Source organism: Acyrthosiphon pisum, chromosome A1 (genome assembly GCF_005508785.2).
Source record: "Acyrthosiphon pisum isolate AL4f chromosome A1, pea_aphid_22Mar2018_4r6ur, whole genome shotgun sequence".
NCBI lineage: Eukaryota > Metazoa > Arthropoda > Insecta > Hemiptera > Aphididae > Acyrthosiphon > Acyrthosiphon pisum.
Window position 1 is genome coordinate 47,735,733 of NC_042494.1, and position 17,690 is coordinate 47,753,422.

Below are 17,690 nucleotides of genomic sequence, written 5' to 3' on the forward strand. Positions count from 1 at the left end.
TAATTTCCAAATTCTGTGTTATTGATTTTAGGGGTAAAAATGAGTAAAAATACGATTCGACCCATTTATTAGTTTATGTAAAATATTTGTTTTACTTATATCACTTCTATGAATGTCATTAGTTATTACAGAACATCCTGTAGTTAATAATCACTAATCAGAAGTAAAATACCTGTGTCGAGTATTAGAAATTATCTTAGATCATATACAATTGTATATGATCTAAGGAAATTATTGTATAATAAAATAGAGCAGTGATATTCACATTTGATTTTCAACAGATGTTGTAAAATGTATTATTTTCATAAATTATTTAAATGTTCATAAATCATAATTTAGTTGAGTGACACTGACGTCTGACACATAATAAACTATAACTTCCTGAATATAGATGCTATATTTGGTAAATTGCCCCTAATAATTATAGTAAATACAACTTAATATAAATGGTATCAACCATGAATATTTAATATTATCAACCAATTTCTTATCAATTTGTGATACTGATATCAAAATCAATAAAAATAATAAATAGATAATATATTTTGTTTATAATCACAGATATGTATAATAACTAGATACCCGACTTCTTATCAATGACGCTGGCAGCCATTTACTACATATAAGCATCGAGATGTATATAAGTAAATATGTATATGAATAAACATTGGCATAGTCACAAATGGCGTCGGGCATCATAATTTAATAACGTTGTGGTATATGGAGTCGGGTATCTAATTATTATATATATCTGTGTTTATAATATTATTTGTTATCTATTTATTACTTATCTATGATAATTATTATTAATAACGCTTATGAGTTAGTACTCTCATTTAATATTACTTATGTAGTTATGTTCTTAGATGTCTTTTGGTCTTGTTACAAAAGTATAAAGTTGTACAGACAAGAAAGATAAATATCATTCATTGGGCATTAAACCAATATATTTATTCAATTAATTAGTTTTCTACAAACAAGGACAATGACTTCAATATTACAAAAAGTGTTGGATATTCCCAGTGTACTTTCTCATTTATTAGAGGTTGATAATAAAGGTAGGTTTTGCGAGTAGCTAACAGACATTTTTCAGGAGTGGCGTGCAGACAAGACACAAATGGGGCCTAGGCCCCACTTGAAAATGGGGTGGGTGTGGGTGGTATTTTTTGTTAAGAATTTTACAAGTTACTAAAATTAAATTTGTAAATGTTATTTTACTACGTGTCATTTTACTACGTTCTTTTAGTTTTGGGTGGATGGTGGGTGTAAAAAAATTAACTTTGCCCCACTTGGAAAAGAGATCTGCACGCCACTGTTTTTCCGTATGCACTTGCACTAGTGTACACTGTGCTAAACCTTTTACTAACCTATTTAATGTTTGAAATAGATATTACCAATTGCAAAATTTTGGGACAGGAACAAAATGGAGAATTTATCCTCTGTTGGAACTTGAGAGGTCAAGGAGGATCTTGTACTGCAGTTGGATTATTTTTTTACACCATCAAAAAAATACAAGTGAATATTTATTAGATTAAATAACTGCAGTGGTGTCGAGTAGTGGTGTAATATTTTTTGAATAAAGCAATTTTTCTGAAATGCCTTGTTTGGTATTTATCAATTATCATTTATTGTGTCTACCTACCACAGGTTAACTCTGTTATATAGTTCTAAGACAATTTTATAATATTGCAGACAAAATAATACAAATAGGTAGGTCTGCCCAAAAAACTTTGTGTGTAAAGCATATAAAACCGATATATGATTGCCAACCAACCAATTCCCTGTAAAATGTAATTTAACGTTATGAGATTCACCATGAAACAAAATATTGGCATAACTTTTCCATAGAGTGTTCTCCAGAAAATTGTATCAATATTAAACTTGGAAAACAAGTATTTTGGAAGTATAATATAAAATCTTGAAAGAAAATAAGTTAATAGATAATACATAATCTACCTATATATCTATATGTATGTCAAGGAATTTGTTTGTTGAAATATGCTTTAGGTATCAAGTTTTGTTAAGTAGACCTATTTATATTATTTTATCTAGCAGATTACAAAATTGTCGTAAAGTAATATAACGCAATCCGGCGGTGTTATCTTATGGTAGTTGCAGTAACAAAATTGAGTTTACTGGGAAATTGTATAGGTAGTATTAATAACCAATTTTTTGGTCTGTTAAGATCATCTTAAATTCCTCTCTCCAACAAAACAATATCAAGGATACCTACAGTAAGTCTAAGTATACCACTGAATAACCAAATCAAATTTTTCAATTCTTTGACGTGCATTCATCTCTGTATAATTAATAAGATATTTTTTGAACTTATTAATTGTATGAGTAGTTAATTGAGTAGTAAATAATACATAAATAAGTTTTATTGTAAAAAATCAAGTAATGAAATCCCTAGAAAATTGAATACTTATCTACGTGATGATAAGTCTTAAATAAAAGTATTAAAAAAAATCTTAATTATAAGACAAATAATGTATTTTGAACTATTTAATTTTCAGGTTTTAATTAAGTTCAAACATTTGGTGAATATTGTTCAAGCTTCAATAAATTATAAAAACTCAGTTCTTGGTAATATTATTTTTTATTGCTAGATATTAATAAATTATATTTTAAACATTTACTTTCAGGCTATGTAACCAAAGAGCCATTTGAAGACTGTGTGGAATATTATCGTGTTTTTATTATCCACCTTGATTATCCTAATTTTGAGCCAGTTGATTTGAATGTTAACAACCGTTGCCAAACCATGATTCAATTTTTATACAGGAAACGTAAACAGCCAGACAATGATCGCTTTTTAGTTTTTATTCATGAAACATGTAAGTTTTTGATTTTAAATTATTTAATACTTATAATTTCATTTGAGAAAACATTCAATAAAAAAAAATCTAAATCTAACAACTGAAAAAAAAATAATATTGCTTATATTTAGCTATAACACTTTACCAAGTAGAGGAAACTGATAATGTAAAGGTGAACAATTTTCATAATAGCATGCTCAGCATTATTTTATAGTTTGTCTCTTATTTACCTTATAATTATTTAATTGAGTTTTATTATAATTTTTAGAACCATTTAAATATAAAAAAACAAGAAAAGGTTGTGAATCAATTTTCATGGGCTCAGTGGGAGCCACAGCATCAATGTCTATTTTACATTCATTATTCAAATATGGCTAACAGTAATTCAGATGAAGCTAGTCTCTCTGCTTTACAATTTCATGATGAACCCCAACATGAAACTGTGGTATTTATTTAGTATATTTGGTGCAATATTGTTGTTTTTAATAATAATTCTAATATTAAAAACCCTTCTAGTTAAATGTCCCATTAAACCTACCAAACAGAAAGAGAACCGCAGAAAATCTTTCAAATGGTTATTTTGATATTCCTGTACCATTGTGTGTTCATGACAGTATGTTAGAGGTTCGTGTGTTGTCAGATGCACGAGGATTTGTTGCAGTTTGTCATTATTATTTATATCAAGTATGTACCTATATAATTCGCACCACGAGAAAACGCAACATCTCGCCGACTATAATGTGTTCAGTCTACTGAAAACTGGTCTAAAGTGCGCCACCGGCGATCACTAGAATTAGCCGCGACATGTTATAAGATGGTTGGTGATCGCTGGGAGGAGGAAAAAGCAACTGCTCGAGTAAATCATTGGGATGTGCAAAGCATTTGCATTCTCTCGTGGTGTGGAGTATAGTATTACATTTTTATTTTTAAAACTATATTGTTATATAGAATTTTATTTTTATTTCTTACCAATATCAAATGTTCATAAGAAATGTGGACGAATATTAAATGCTGATTCTATATTTTTTATATGATGTTGCTAGTTTTTAAGTGATTGGTTGTAAAAACCAAATTAATTTATCGACAAGTTATTTGTGAGAAACATTTTCAAAATCATAAATTAATTTTAACCTCATTATTTTTATAAGAAGGAAAATTATCTGTAGTTGTACTATTACTTCTTTTATAAAATTGTTCATAGTAGGGATACCTATACCAATTTACCATTAAATTATAATATGTGAACCACTTGGGTTGAAAATAAATATTGTTAATTTTAGGGAGTTAGTGCTCCGTTGGCCAATGATCATTTGAGAACAGTGTATTTGGCTTTTTCTGTTACTCTTCTGCACCATGGCAGTGTAGTTCATTGCAATATAGCTGGTGTACCTATGGTTCGAGCATACGAGTCTCGTCCAATATTCACTATGCAAGGAGGTAGCATAAAATTTTTAACTTCAGAGTGTATTCAAAGTTATATCTAGTTGTTGTGTTAATTTATTGAGTCAATTAGTTACACAAAATATCGTAAATAAAGTTTTCAGCAATTGCATGAAAATATTTAAATCTACTAGGGCTGTTCGATTGTCATAATACATACTCATTTGTTAAAAGTATTAAATAATCAAACATTTTTATCAAGAGTGTTTGAGTGCTTGATTGTTGAAATAGTTAAGGATCTATCAAAGCGGCTACTGCCTTATGTCATAACTAAGGATCCGTAGTGACACAAATTTTAAGATCTAAAGTGGTGCCTAACACTGAAATTGTAATATAGTGTAGATAGGTTAAACATTTTTGTAGAATGTACTAATTTTGTAGTTATGCACTTATACCTCTGTTATAGAAAATGCATTTAAAGACTAAAACTCACATAACTTGTAAAAAAAAAAAAAAAATACTTATCTATTTATTAAAATATATCATAATAGTTAGTTATAGTTAATTTGTGTTATATTATATGTTATGTTTATTGATGATACAATTCAACAAACAAGAGACTACATTTAAAAGAAACTTCTTTTCTTTTTAGTACATACTAGAGATAACTTTCTATACTATAGTTTTTCAATTAATTAATAAATTTTACTATGTGCAGTCTTATTTTAATTAATCGAAACAATCAAACAGCCCTAATTCTGCATCCTAAATATTTTGCATGGTGTGATAAGTATAATTTATTATTGATGATAAAAATATTATTTTCTATTCACACAATTTGTTTTGTTTAGTTTTATTGAGTTTAATTGTTAAAATAATATTTTACTGTTTGATGATGATTTTATGCTATTGAAGACTGAAATATTTGATATCTCTTCAATAAGTAAAAATTGAAAACCGACCTTAATGTTCTACCTGCGAGGGGGGGGGGGGCTTAAGCCTTACTTTGATAATATTGAATAAGCTTAAAACAAAATGTAGGAAGTGTTTGGGGGGCTATGAACATTTTTTTGGGGTAGGCTTAGCCCCTAAAGCCCCCCTATTTGTTCCTATGTATACGATCAAAAGATGAATGGGTTACTATTCATTCTTCTGAAGCACTATCTCTATGACTTTATGTCTTTATGTAATAAAGTGTATGAAATTTATTTTTATTTTTTAAATACTCTTAAAAAGTTAAAGATGATAGTACAAAAAAAGGTAAGATAGTTTTTAATTTTTAGATACCATATTAAGCTATTAAAAAAGTTAGAGTAGATTAAATATTTACTGTGCATATTATCAAATTAATTTTTTTTATCGTCTTAACTTATTTTGTGGTTAAACCGTTTTTATAATAAATATAATTAAACTATAAATTTGTATTATATTAGATATTGTTAAATAAATAAATTGTTTTTTCTTTAATTATAGATCAACATTTATTGGTTCACTTTCCCAACATGTGTACATTACTTCTGGATGTTGGCCCTGATCATGAACCAAATTGCCATATTGTCATACCGTGTGCAGACGAAAACAGAAGTTGGAAAAGTACAATTGCCACAACAATCGGATCTGCGGGTACAGTGGTAGATTTATCTACAATGGCTGTATTTGAAACAAAAATCACTAAACGCCACTTAATTGAAGCATTTAAACAACCAAATGCTGTACTTGCCAATCAACAAGCCATATTGCACTATTTTATTGTACATAGGCGAGACATGGATGTTGTTAACCAAGTAATGTTATTTATGTTTAACTCTAAAATTGAAGTCATAATAATTATCAACTATTTAAAATGTAGCTTTTAAATTCGGTTGTGGACAATGGTTTAAACATTAACTGTTCAAAGTTGCTGCAAGAAATATTAGTGGGAAGTGCTTTTGCCCAAGTCAAGCGAAATTTACTGTCTGACGCTGTGAGCCTAGCTAGATATTTACCTATTACAATATCTAAACATAATATACCACTAGAAATTAAGGTAATTACATTCACTTTAAATACAATTGTTTACATTGCTAGTTATTTTCTAAATGATACTTTTTCTTCAAAAGTGATTCAATTTGAGTGTGTGTTTGCAGTATTTTATACATTTATTGTATTCATTTAGTTTATTTTTATCTATTTATCTGTTACTTTTTTTTTTCTAGAATTCAAAAGAATTTTATTAATATTTATTTATAATGTAGGTGAATGGATACACACTTGCTCTTTCTCAAGAAATGTTAGAAAACCCTAGGGTCATGTTGTTGTCTCCTCGACAGAGATTGATACCATTTCGCGATGACTTGTGGACAAGATTATGGGAACTCTTACCTGGTGGATCTATTGTAGAAGATAACGCTACTTCGAGACTAGAGATTCCTCGTTTTTCAAACACTACTGTTGCAGTCAAACTTAATATATCATTAGTGTGTTATCAGGTAATATAAAATGTGCCTAAATGTACTGAAGTAATTAACAAAAGGATCATTAACTTTTATTATGTATATTTCTTAGCCCGAAGTTCTTTCACGATGTAGCACACCTCTGTCACCTGGAGGATCAATGCTTGCTAACAGCATTGCCAACATTGCAATATCTGATCTGTCACACTCGTTTCAATCATCATCAGTGCAATTACCGTTTGTGGAAACCGACACTTCAGCAGCCAGTAAACAAGAACATGTCATCTCTGTTGTGAGCTAAACTAAACTGTAGCAAATAATAATTTTTTTTAATATAATATAACTTGATTTTGTGTTCTTACAGAATCTCCGAGAACTGAGCATGCACTTACTGAAACAAAGTTCGATGCGTTCTAACAAACTTCGTAGCCGGTCCATGTCTGAACCTAATGCCATGCATGTGCATGCTGTGGCCACCAAATATGCATCATCTCAGTTAGAGATCTCAAGGTCACTGTGTGCTCATCTAACTTTGGCCGCTGGTGTAGATGCAAGATTACATAAGCAAATCGGTTTCCAACTCATGTACGCTAATACCATTGTTGAAATATGTATATATTTTTTTAAGTTTATTTCAACTATGGCTAATACCAGTAATACTAGTAGTAAATAATAAATATATAATTACTATGCTGCCGAGGAGTTGATCCTGTGACAGTAAAATCTTCTGTTTTTCAATCTCCTTTCCCCCCCCCCCTTTCATTTTTAATAATTTAGCAGATATTTTTTTAGAATATTGATGTATCTAATTTGAGCGAGTAGTTTGTGTAATAAGGATTATAATTTATAATGTGGTAATGGATTAAGTAGTTATGGGGGACTTAGATGATTTGAAAATGATAATAATTAGTTATTAATATTGATCTATCAATAATAATAATTAGGTATTAAAATACAAAATAATTTATAAAATTGATCCAAATATAATAAGAATCTAAAACTACATAATATAATATTACATATATTTTATATATTTGAAAAATTATTTAAAAAATTATTATCCTTAGTATAAACATTTTTACAACTCAGAAACTACTCATTAGAATATTGATTTAGATACTTACACATTTTTAAGAAAATCGTCTGCTAAATAATTTGCAGTAAGAAAGGGGTTCTCATTTGAAATTTAGAAGTTTTTATCGCCAAAAGATACTCTTTAAGTAGAGCAAAAAATATCATAAATTTGAAAATATGGTTTTTATGTATTTATAAATTCTAAAAATCAAAATTTGATTAAATGTTCTATTAAAGAGAAAGATGGGGGTTGAGCATGAAATTGCCCTGTAGAAATCCGTTTCATATTTTGTAAATATAAGCAAAATACTATTTTTACATTATATACAAAAGCCAAACTATTAATTAGTAATTATTGTTTTTTTTTTTGGCTTTTCAGTGACAACATTGAAGATGAACAACGCCGATCACTGTTGATGGTGTTACAGAGACTCATACATGCTGCTGACACATTGGCTTTCCCATTGCCTCAAGGTTTCCCATCATTCATTACATATCTCGGATATAAAGTCATGTCAGCCACCATGTTTGGTCAGTATGTTCGATGCAACACATTTTTGCTGAATGTGGACGTTATGAAAAAAATACTAGCTGGTAAGTAAACATTTAATTATAATAATTATTTATGATAAATCATGCATGATGCATATTATTTAATCTTTTAAGCTGCAATAGTTGTAATAAAAACGCTTAAAAATACAATAATAGCAAAAATAAATACTTTTAAACAAAGATAATTATTTAAAAATAAATTAAATTAAAAATTATTATTATATCCGATGAATAGTTGATACTGGCTAATTTTAAGTCGATTATATTACTAATTTACCTATTATATATTTTTAACAGATATAGTAGACAATAAAGAGGGAGTTTTGAAAAAATTAGATCTCTTACAGAGTTTACCACACTCGAGAGCTAAACGATTAATGAATCAATGGTCTCATCCTATGTCTGTCATGTTGAGAGCAAGAGAACACGCCGCCGAGATTTTAGGTGGTATGTCTATCAGGACATCCAATTACCGTCGCAATGTAAAATACCGATCTAATTCTGGTCAGTTTAGCTTTATGGTCAAGCACTCAAGCTCCATATTATTGGCAGTCATAACACATTAATATTGTTATTATTTTTTGTACCTAGGTGTAACTTCAGCGTTTCCGTCACAACATCGTATGTCACCACTGGAAACATTTCTAGAACTCCTCACAGCTAAAGGCAAGTATAGCTTTCAAATATTTTCAGAATTGTACTAGTACTTAATTATTATTTTTATTTTAAGTTTAGTGAAAAAAATAATTATAGATAGTAGAAAATATTTACTACTTACTCTCTTAGGGCCAGTTATACCATCTCCGATTAAAATTACTCAAAGTTTAATTGGTCGAATTTGGCCGGTTATAAAATCTGTTATCAGCTGATTAAGCATAATCAAAGTGTAACAGGTATATGGTACAACTGGCCCTTAACACGATAGAATCCATAAATTTTGTTTTTATGTCATGTATTTTATTGATAATTATTTCCTTATGTATTGCCAATATTTACAGTTTGTCTATTATTTTCCATACTCTTCAACCTTCATTAAAAAAATAATATTAATTTAATTGTGGTCCCATTGTACGCACATAATAAATTTATAAAATTTAATTAATATTATTTAATTTTCATTGTATAATGTTTATACTTTATGTATTTATATTTTGTTTTTAGCTATGTTGGCTGACATTGATTACAACCTTCTCGTTGACGCTACTGTGGCATCCACAAAAGAAAATATGTTCAACTAAGAATTAAAATACATATATTTTATTTAAAAGTTGCACATAAGAATAGTTTTTTATAATCTTTGTGTATAAATTAAATTTACTATTTATATATTTATATTGTATAGAAATACAATCTAATAATTAAATTTAACATAGAAAAAAAAGATCATATAAATAGTACCATAATAGGAATTAAATTACATGATACCAGTCAAGTTAAATAATTGTGTATTAAAACATCGTAAATAAATTATAATAACAAAGTCGATTAAAATAAAAGTGTTTGTGTTTATAAAGTGTAAGATTTATAAGCCGAAGCCCAACCAGTCGTAGTAGTCCATTGTGGGAGCTGATTAAATAGTTTTTTCAATTCTGGTGTATATTGATGGGGTCCGTGCATTCGATGCCCGGATAATCCAACTTCAATTTGAGGTCCCACATGAGTTTTTGGAACCTATATAAAAATAAATATTAGAAGTGTAATCTATTTTACCAAAGCAATTATAATTTATTTTTTTTATATTAAATTTACCTCAATATCGATCCAAAAGTCCCATGGAATAATATCGTTAGCACATGAATAATACACAAAATAAGTAGGACGGCCATTCCATAGTGGTCCTTTGAGAGGTTCACCGCTACTGAAACTCCAATCTTTCAGCTTGATACCATCGTATAAAGACAATGTAAAAGTTATATGATCAGGACCTGTACATCAGAAACACATTGTTTTTATTCAATATTATATTAAATGTTCTAGAAAATTAAAATTAATTAATACATACCAATGGCAGAGAACGAGAGCCTCTGGACATTATTTAGTCTGTAATCCCTGTATGTTAAATTAAGACTCAATGGTATTTCAACATCTAATGGTTTTGTATCAAGCCAATGAGTTTTCCTGAAGCATTCAAAAGTTTAAATTATTTATACATGCAAAATTTACAAACAGTCAACAAACCATATAAATGTTATAACTGGTATAAAGTATGGTAGTCCACAGTATAGTTCTTTGTCACATTCATCCTGGGTTATTTGACGGGCATTCAACAATTCAGGTGCATGCCTGACAACTGAGTGTGGACTATTCACATCCAAATTTACTATCCACAATCCATTTTGATGGTCTCTCAGTGAACCGTTGTAGCTATAAAAACTGCGTTCAACATGCTGAAAACAATAATATATTAAAATTGAATTTACCATAGTAATTGGTTAAAAATTAAATAATTTAAAAAAAATTACTGCTATCATAAATCGTTGAGGAGCCAAATTATTGGGATCGCCAGAATATGGAAATCCGAGTGGTGTAAATACTAAAACTAGAAATGAAACTAATAACACAACTGCTAACGAACTAAACACAGTGTATGCTTTTTGAAGTAGTAACACCAACGGATTCTGAACAAAAAGATAAATATATATCTAGAGTTATCACTTGTGCTTTGACCTTTCCATAATATAACTTACATAAAAACTGAATACAAGAGTGAACATAGCTGATGTTATGAGTGACATAACTGATTCAGCATGATTTCCAGATCCTGATCGACCCATGATGGGGACAACCAGGAGAAGCGCTGCTTGTATCATGTAAGCGGACAACATGAATGGTACAAGCATACAGCCCCAATGTAACCACAATACTTTATAGCCTAATTATTACAAAAATCATTTTTAATTTCTGAAAAATATTGGCAATTAAAAACCACATTACCGTAATTATTTTTCAGTATGGTGTTGTGTAATACAATACTGATTGTGTTGCAAGTAACAAATAGGGCAACTGCAAATCCTGACCTAATACGCAGTAACACACATAGCATAAGAATCATAATGTATAGCAATTGATTGCCGTCACGAGAAATGCAGTACATTAAGGACTGTGGGTAATGGGTTCCTTTTTTACCCTGTGAATAAAACCAATCAGTGACTTAAAGTATTTAATCAAATATTTCTTTTTAATAATCTTACCCATAGGAATTTTCTACCAAATAAAACCAAGAGAACCATTGGTACTAAAATAGTTGGTGTAATATATAAAAATAACAGCCAAGCTGGTTGAGCAAACCAACTCAAACAGCGGTCAAGCATCACAACAGTCAGTGACAATACGGCTATCGTAACTAGAGTAGCTAACCATATTAACACAATTAAGCTTGAGCACTTACAACACGATTTAAAATAATCTTTAACATTAAAACCTAAACAAAAAAAAGATTCATATCAAACAAAATTGTATGTGACTGCATCCAACTTATTTTAAATATTAAAGGTATTTAAATTTTTTACCTGTAACATGAGTATGACTAGCATTGTACAAAATTACTAATAGAGAAATAATAATAACACTAATATTTATTATATCAGATAGCACTTCACTCCAATGAACAATAAATATACCCAAAAAATCAAAAAAAACCTAAAAATAATTGAGAAATTAATATAAATATTTATAAAAATAAATAAATAATAAATTGTTTACTAAATTTCCTGTGCTGTACTTTTCAACATCTGATATTTGTACAGAGTTCACTAGTTTCAAAATTAAAGGTAACATATTATCTCCAGTCCTTTGAAATGTACCAAGAGGAATTTTATCTACTGTGTCTGACTTAGTATGGTAAACATATCCATTAGCAGACCAAGCAAAATCAAGACCTTAAAAAAAAAATAAAACTAAAAGTTAAAAATATTATTGTTCAATAATTAAACTATCATACCAGAAACACGACCAAAGTCACGAAATATTCTATAATCAGTATCGCCTGGTATGATGCCACTTTGAAATATTTCTTGAGCCATAGAAGAGGCCAAAGGATAGGGCACAGCATCTGAATAGGCCTAAAATTAAAAAACCGTACTTAATTTAATAAATTTAAACGATCTTGAATTTCAAGTCATACTTCCAAAAGCCATGGATGATTAGGGCCAACTTGAAACAGTATTTCTTTACCGCCAGCACCACAAGCTTCCATATTGATGAATGCACGTATACTAGAAGCCCATTGATGTTGAGTAATGAATCCATGTGATGCCTGCATCATATTTTCTTCTGCCCCATTGAAAAGAAATATTATGTTATTTTTTAAAGGAATTTTAAGACGTGATATTACACGTAATAATTCTAACATAATGGCACAACTAGCACCATCATCGCTTGCCCCTATAAAACAAAATTATTTATAAAAATTTAAAAACTTAAAAATGTATTTTATATTACCTGGGCTGTCCACGACTGAGTCAAAATGGCAATTAATCAGTAAACTGTGACGAGAAGTTTGAATAGGACCAATTTTAACAACAATATTTTGTACATTCCTATACACATTAGTCATGCCATCGAGAAATTGCAATGAAAATGCTCCACTAACCCTTTGTAGATCCCATTCAACTTTGTGTGCAGAATCAGCTTGTTTAATAATTGTCTTAATGTCATCTAATAATAACTGTACTGCTAAAATTTCATTTTCTTTGCTTCCAACGGGCCTAGGTCCCATTGATGTTAATTCAACTAAATGATTTCTGGCTCTTTCAGCAACAAATCGGTCTGGATGATTGTGTTCATTAGATATTGTCACAGGTTCAGGTAAACTTTTTTCTAGAATAGCTAAAACTGTATAAACAACAACCGATATTACAATACATAATAAAAAATGATGTGGTCCTGCAGGTGATCGTATTCCTTTAGAGTTGTTCTCATATTTGAATGCTGTATCTTTCACATGTTTTGGTAAAATATCATACTGTTTTGATGATTTTGTTCGGAAACGCAATTTTGAATTAAAATTAGAAAATGGTTCATTCTAAACAAAAAATCCAATAAATTATTAATGTTATATATAATACTCAAATTGTAACAATGAAAAAAAAGCTTCATTACATTGGCACGAATCATGATTAGAAAATCCTTTGTTACTCAGTAATCTTTGGCTCCATTAATTCAATAAATTCCAGAATGCGAGGATTGCTTATACAGTTTTGATGAGCTAAATGTTTTTAAATATTGAGAGGAAGTGTTCCTTGGTAAACATCCTGATATAAATTAAAATCAACATGTTTATAAAATACTTCATTAAAATAACCAATATAAACTATACCAACAATAAACCAAAGAAATAAATTATTTTAAAAATAGCCCCATAATAATATAATGATGATTTTATTATTTTTACAACAATTTTTTTATTGCTTAAGCACAAATAAAACAAGATAGGTACCTATAAATAAATAGTTATTTTAATAAAGTGCTTTGTTCGATAAATACAAAGAGTAAAAAACATACAGTGAATATAATCAAGAATGGAACAATGAAGATGAAAAATTGTAATAAATCAGTGAAACGTACTATTCAATATTAATAGATCTTAACTATATTAATATGTAATATTAATATATTAATCGACGCTTACCCGAGTAATAGTTAAATAATTGATTTTTTTATAGGAATCGTTTTACCGCACGTAAGTCAGTCTTAGAGATTTTTATACTGACAGCTGACGTCTGCTGATTATATCTGATAAATGATTTAAATTCGAAAATTGCCTAATAGCGTTTGCTTTGTGACTTATGCATTAGTTATGTAAAGGTTTCCGTAATATTTAACAATATGTTATCGTCGCAACTACAACCGTGCTATCAATTCAAAATAATATCATAGTATAACATCTTATCAACCAACACAAAATAATAATTACTCCATGAAGACTAGAATAATAATATTCATAATATATTCATAAATAATTTATAGGTAGGCTTCACGAATTACTAGTAATATATTATGATTGTGCTATGATCAGCAGAAAAACGATTCCAAATATACACTCAATATATTATACTCCAAGTTCCAAAGAGTATATTCTAGTAGAGATAAGTACTTATAAGACATAAGTAATTATAATATTAAGTGAATAGTGACTACAACACAGACTTGAGACAATATCGTGCAAATGTAAAATAATGCGTACGTGATTTTGCTTCGATTGTACCGTTGATTGTTAATACTTTATAATCAAACATCATTGACCGTACCTAATTATTAAGAGTAAAGGCCAAATCCGGTTACGAGTTTACACTTTACGACATAGCGATTAGCAATAGGCGTTGCACACAGTAAACATTGAACACACACTTATAAATAAACTATAGCAACAATTTAATATTGTCGTAGAAGTCGTTTGAAGTATAATAGGTACCTAACTAGCTAACCATAATTATCTATACAAATAAAAAAGTATTGTTTCATTCTAACGAAGTAAATTACCGCCGGTAATGTAAATGCAATAATAATAATTATCAGTGCAGTTAAATGTTTTATTTGATTTGATTTAAAGCAAAAATTAGAATACCTTACAATATCAGCTGAACACTTAAAATGTCGAAACGATAATAACAAACAAAAATCAAAATGCACTAATAAATAATAATACAATACATTTAGATTTTAGACTTAATATGAATTCAGCCATCACTACATTTAATCTATTCTGTGTCACTGCTATGATACATACTATACTCTCGACTACCTGTCTACCTATAATAAGTTTAATATTAATGAATAATGGCGTATAGTTGAGCAGAATGGTTGTTGAACATAATGGACAATAATATTATTAAAATATTATAATTGAACATATTTTACAACCGATCATAATCTTTGTGTTGACATTGAAAGAACCTGTTTCACTGCTGTCCAATGTCCAAACATGCGTATTTATAGGATATTAGGATATATTGCCAATTCGACCTTCTGGTCGTAAAGGAGGGGGGGGGGGGGTAAACAGTAAAATAAAACCGCAGAAGTCGTTCTGCACTTCTGCTGTGTTGTAAGTTTTCAGTGTACCCCTCGTCATTGAGTTTGAGTAAGTCGGTAATCGGAAAAAAAATCCCCGACCCTAGGAAAAAAAATCCTCAGACTACACGCAATATATAATAAAAATAAAAATATTAATAAAAGAAAAAAAACCTTAGAAGGAATAATTAACAATAATATTTTATACTACTATGTTAATACATATTTTGTGTTGGTATAATTCTGTAAAAATTGAATCCCCGAAATAGAATATTACGTTTTCTGTGACATTTTGACAATAATTTATAAGGTATAAGAACTTCAAATGATACTTATGATTGTTGTGTGTGGTTTAGTGTGTACCTTTGATAATATATAATATAAGGTAAAAGGTTACACCTACCTATCTAATCTGTAATGGGCTCACGAACATAATTTGGATACTCGTTATCTTAAAATAAATGTTTATCCGGGTATGACCATGTTCAATTGTATTGTACGATAAAAATTAGCAACGATTTTCAGTGGACCACATATTATATGTACGTGTCAGTACCTACAAATTTAGTACACAATACACAAGTACAAAACGACAACGCTATGGAAACGCTGGACATTTTTAAAACTAACGGTAAAAAACCTTAAATCGTGTACATCGGATTTATTTATCATTTTCAAAAAGAGTGTTCAAATTTTTTACGTTGGCGATGTTCTAAATTTAGCTCTTTAAAATGTCCGAGTGTACTTAAGACTAGTTTAAATATTGAAAATCCAATATTTGTTGGTCTTGATCATGATCATGTACATGATTCCAATAAAAATGCAGTCGCTGCTTTAAAATTACAACACACCATGAAGATAAAAGCACAAATATCACATCCGACACCGAGTCAAATATTTGCTGAGTCTGTGAATAATGTACCACATGCAGTATTAGTAGAATTGCCAAAAGAAGAGCACGTAAAACGGACAATTCGAAACCACAGAGGTTACAACGATCCTTCAAAACCAACAAATAGAAAGGAATTAGTCATTGTAGGTATTTATATGAGTATTTATTATATATTGCTATAAATTGTATATGGAAATACAATGTCAACGTGTGTTAAAATATAATAATACACTTCAAAATAATATTTTTAAATTACTTATCTATAGAAATTCAACTTTTCTATATTTTTTCTATATTTCTATATTTTGCCCACACGCAACATAGACAAAACGCATTTACGCAGAATCATTTTTTTTTTATGTAATTACTATTAGTATGTCATTTCGTCCAAATTTGAACATAAAATAATTATGAAAAAAAACTTTAGTTATAAAAATTGAATTTTTTTCAATTTGTTAGGTAATACTCTTGTCAAAAATCAAACTAAAGTTTAAATGCATATTAAAATAATAATTATATAGGTGATTGGTGCTTATACGGAGAAGAACGTTTTCTACTAAATGACAATGGTCCAGATGCGAATGAACGAGTACTGATATTTGCCACAGACTCAGGATTATCCTTATTAGCAAGTTCTAATACTTGGTTCATAGATGGGAATTTTGGACTTGCACCAGAATACTTTAAACAGCTGTATGTATTTCGAGTTCAAAAAAATTCAATTTTTATTATAGCTGTTTATTGTATTCTTGAACGAAAAACCCAATGTACGTATGAACATTTGTTTCGGACAATAATGACCGAGTGTAAAAAAAGAGGAAAATACCCCGATCCCGTTTTTTAAATATGGATTTCGAACTAGTCGTCATGAATGCTGCAAAACTGATTTTGGGCAGCCATATTACGATTCGAGGATGTTTTTATCACCTCTGCCAGTCAACGTTTCGTAAATTACAGGAATTTTTTCCGAACAATATAAAAATGATGAAGTATTCCGGAAGTTCTGTACTATGGTTGATAGTCTGGCTTTTCTTCCTTTAGACGAAGTTAAAAACGGCATGGAGTGTTTAAAACAAAACATACCAACTGGAGCAGAAGATTTCTTGATGTATTTTGAATCTACATATGTTAATGGAATTTTTAAAAGAATAGGGACAGACGAGTGCAATATTCGTCTTCGAAGGATTCCTCCAGTTTTCCCTCCTTGTACATGGAATGTACATCAAACTACAATATCGAATGATAGTAAATAGTAATAGACACAGAACAAATAATGTTACAGAGGGATGGAACAATCGATTTTCCCATTTGATTGGTATTAAACATCCCACAGCTTGGCATTTAATAAGAAAAATGAAATATGAGGTTACGGCGGATTATGCAAAATTAGCATTGGATGACGTTGGAGAAAGCAATAAAAAAACGACTAAACTTGGACAAATGAGGACGACAGAAATTAGATTACAAGAACTTTGCGCCAGGTTTGTAAGTGGAAAAATAAATATTCCAGATTTTTTGAACTCAATAAGCCAT

The 17,690-nt window shown here is 29.4% G+C and overlaps 2 protein-coding genes across 5 annotated transcripts; one reads left to right on the forward strand and one right to left on the reverse strand.

The window, feature by feature from the left end:
* The first annotated feature begins 787 nt into the window (after positions 1–787).
* On the forward strand, positions 788–9,748 carry LOC100162557 (protein pigeon). Of its 2 annotated transcripts, XM_001947079.5 has the most exons (17): positions 788–1,058; positions 1,388–1,515; positions 2,517–2,586; positions 2,646–2,837; positions 2,951–2,991; positions 3,088–3,264; positions 3,336–3,503; positions 4,100–4,256; positions 5,673–5,983; positions 6,049–6,225; positions 6,434–6,667; positions 6,744–6,923; positions 6,996–7,216; positions 8,085–8,299; positions 8,555–8,761; positions 8,849–8,923; positions 9,419–9,748. In XM_001947079.5, the coding sequence occupies exons 1-17, from the start codon at positions 986–988 to the stop codon at positions 9,493–9,495; spliced, it is 2,703 nt and encodes a 900-aa protein (XP_001947114.2). In that variant the 5' UTR covers positions 788–985; the 3' UTR covers positions 9,496–9,748. The 2 variants fall into 2 exon arrangements, with proteins under 2 accessions (XP_001947114.2, XP_008185668.1); XM_008187446.3 differs by lacking the exons at positions 788–1,058; positions 1,388–1,515; positions 2,517–2,586; positions 2,951–2,991 and having other exon boundaries at positions 2,710–2,837.
* Positions 9,650–15,001, reverse strand: LOC100160530 (endoplasmic reticulum metallopeptidase 1). 3 transcript variants are annotated; one of them, XM_008187447.3, is made up of 15 exons: positions 14,823–15,001; positions 13,358–13,509; positions 12,698–13,280; positions 12,381–12,640; positions 12,198–12,318; positions 11,960–12,135; positions 11,767–11,896; positions 11,449–11,678; positions 11,192–11,384; positions 10,945–11,129; positions 10,720–10,875; positions 10,436–10,644; positions 10,260–10,375; positions 10,007–10,182; positions 9,650–9,928 (listed from the first exon to the last, which is right to left on the reverse strand). In XM_008187447.3, exons 2-15 carry the CDS (start codon positions 13,370–13,372, stop codon positions 9,764–9,766), a joined length of 2,715 nt encoding a protein of 904 aa, XP_008185669.1. In that variant the 5' UTR covers positions 13,373–13,509; positions 14,823–15,001; the 3' UTR covers positions 9,650–9,763. The 3 variants fall into 3 exon arrangements, with proteins under 3 accessions (XP_008185669.1, XP_016662037.1, XP_001947171.2); XM_016806548.2 differs by lacking the exon at positions 14,823–15,001 and adding an exon at positions 14,442–14,660; XM_001947136.5 differs by lacking the exon at positions 14,823–15,001 and adding an exon at positions 13,887–14,148.
* Between the last annotated feature and the right edge of the window lie 2,689 nt (positions 15,002–17,690).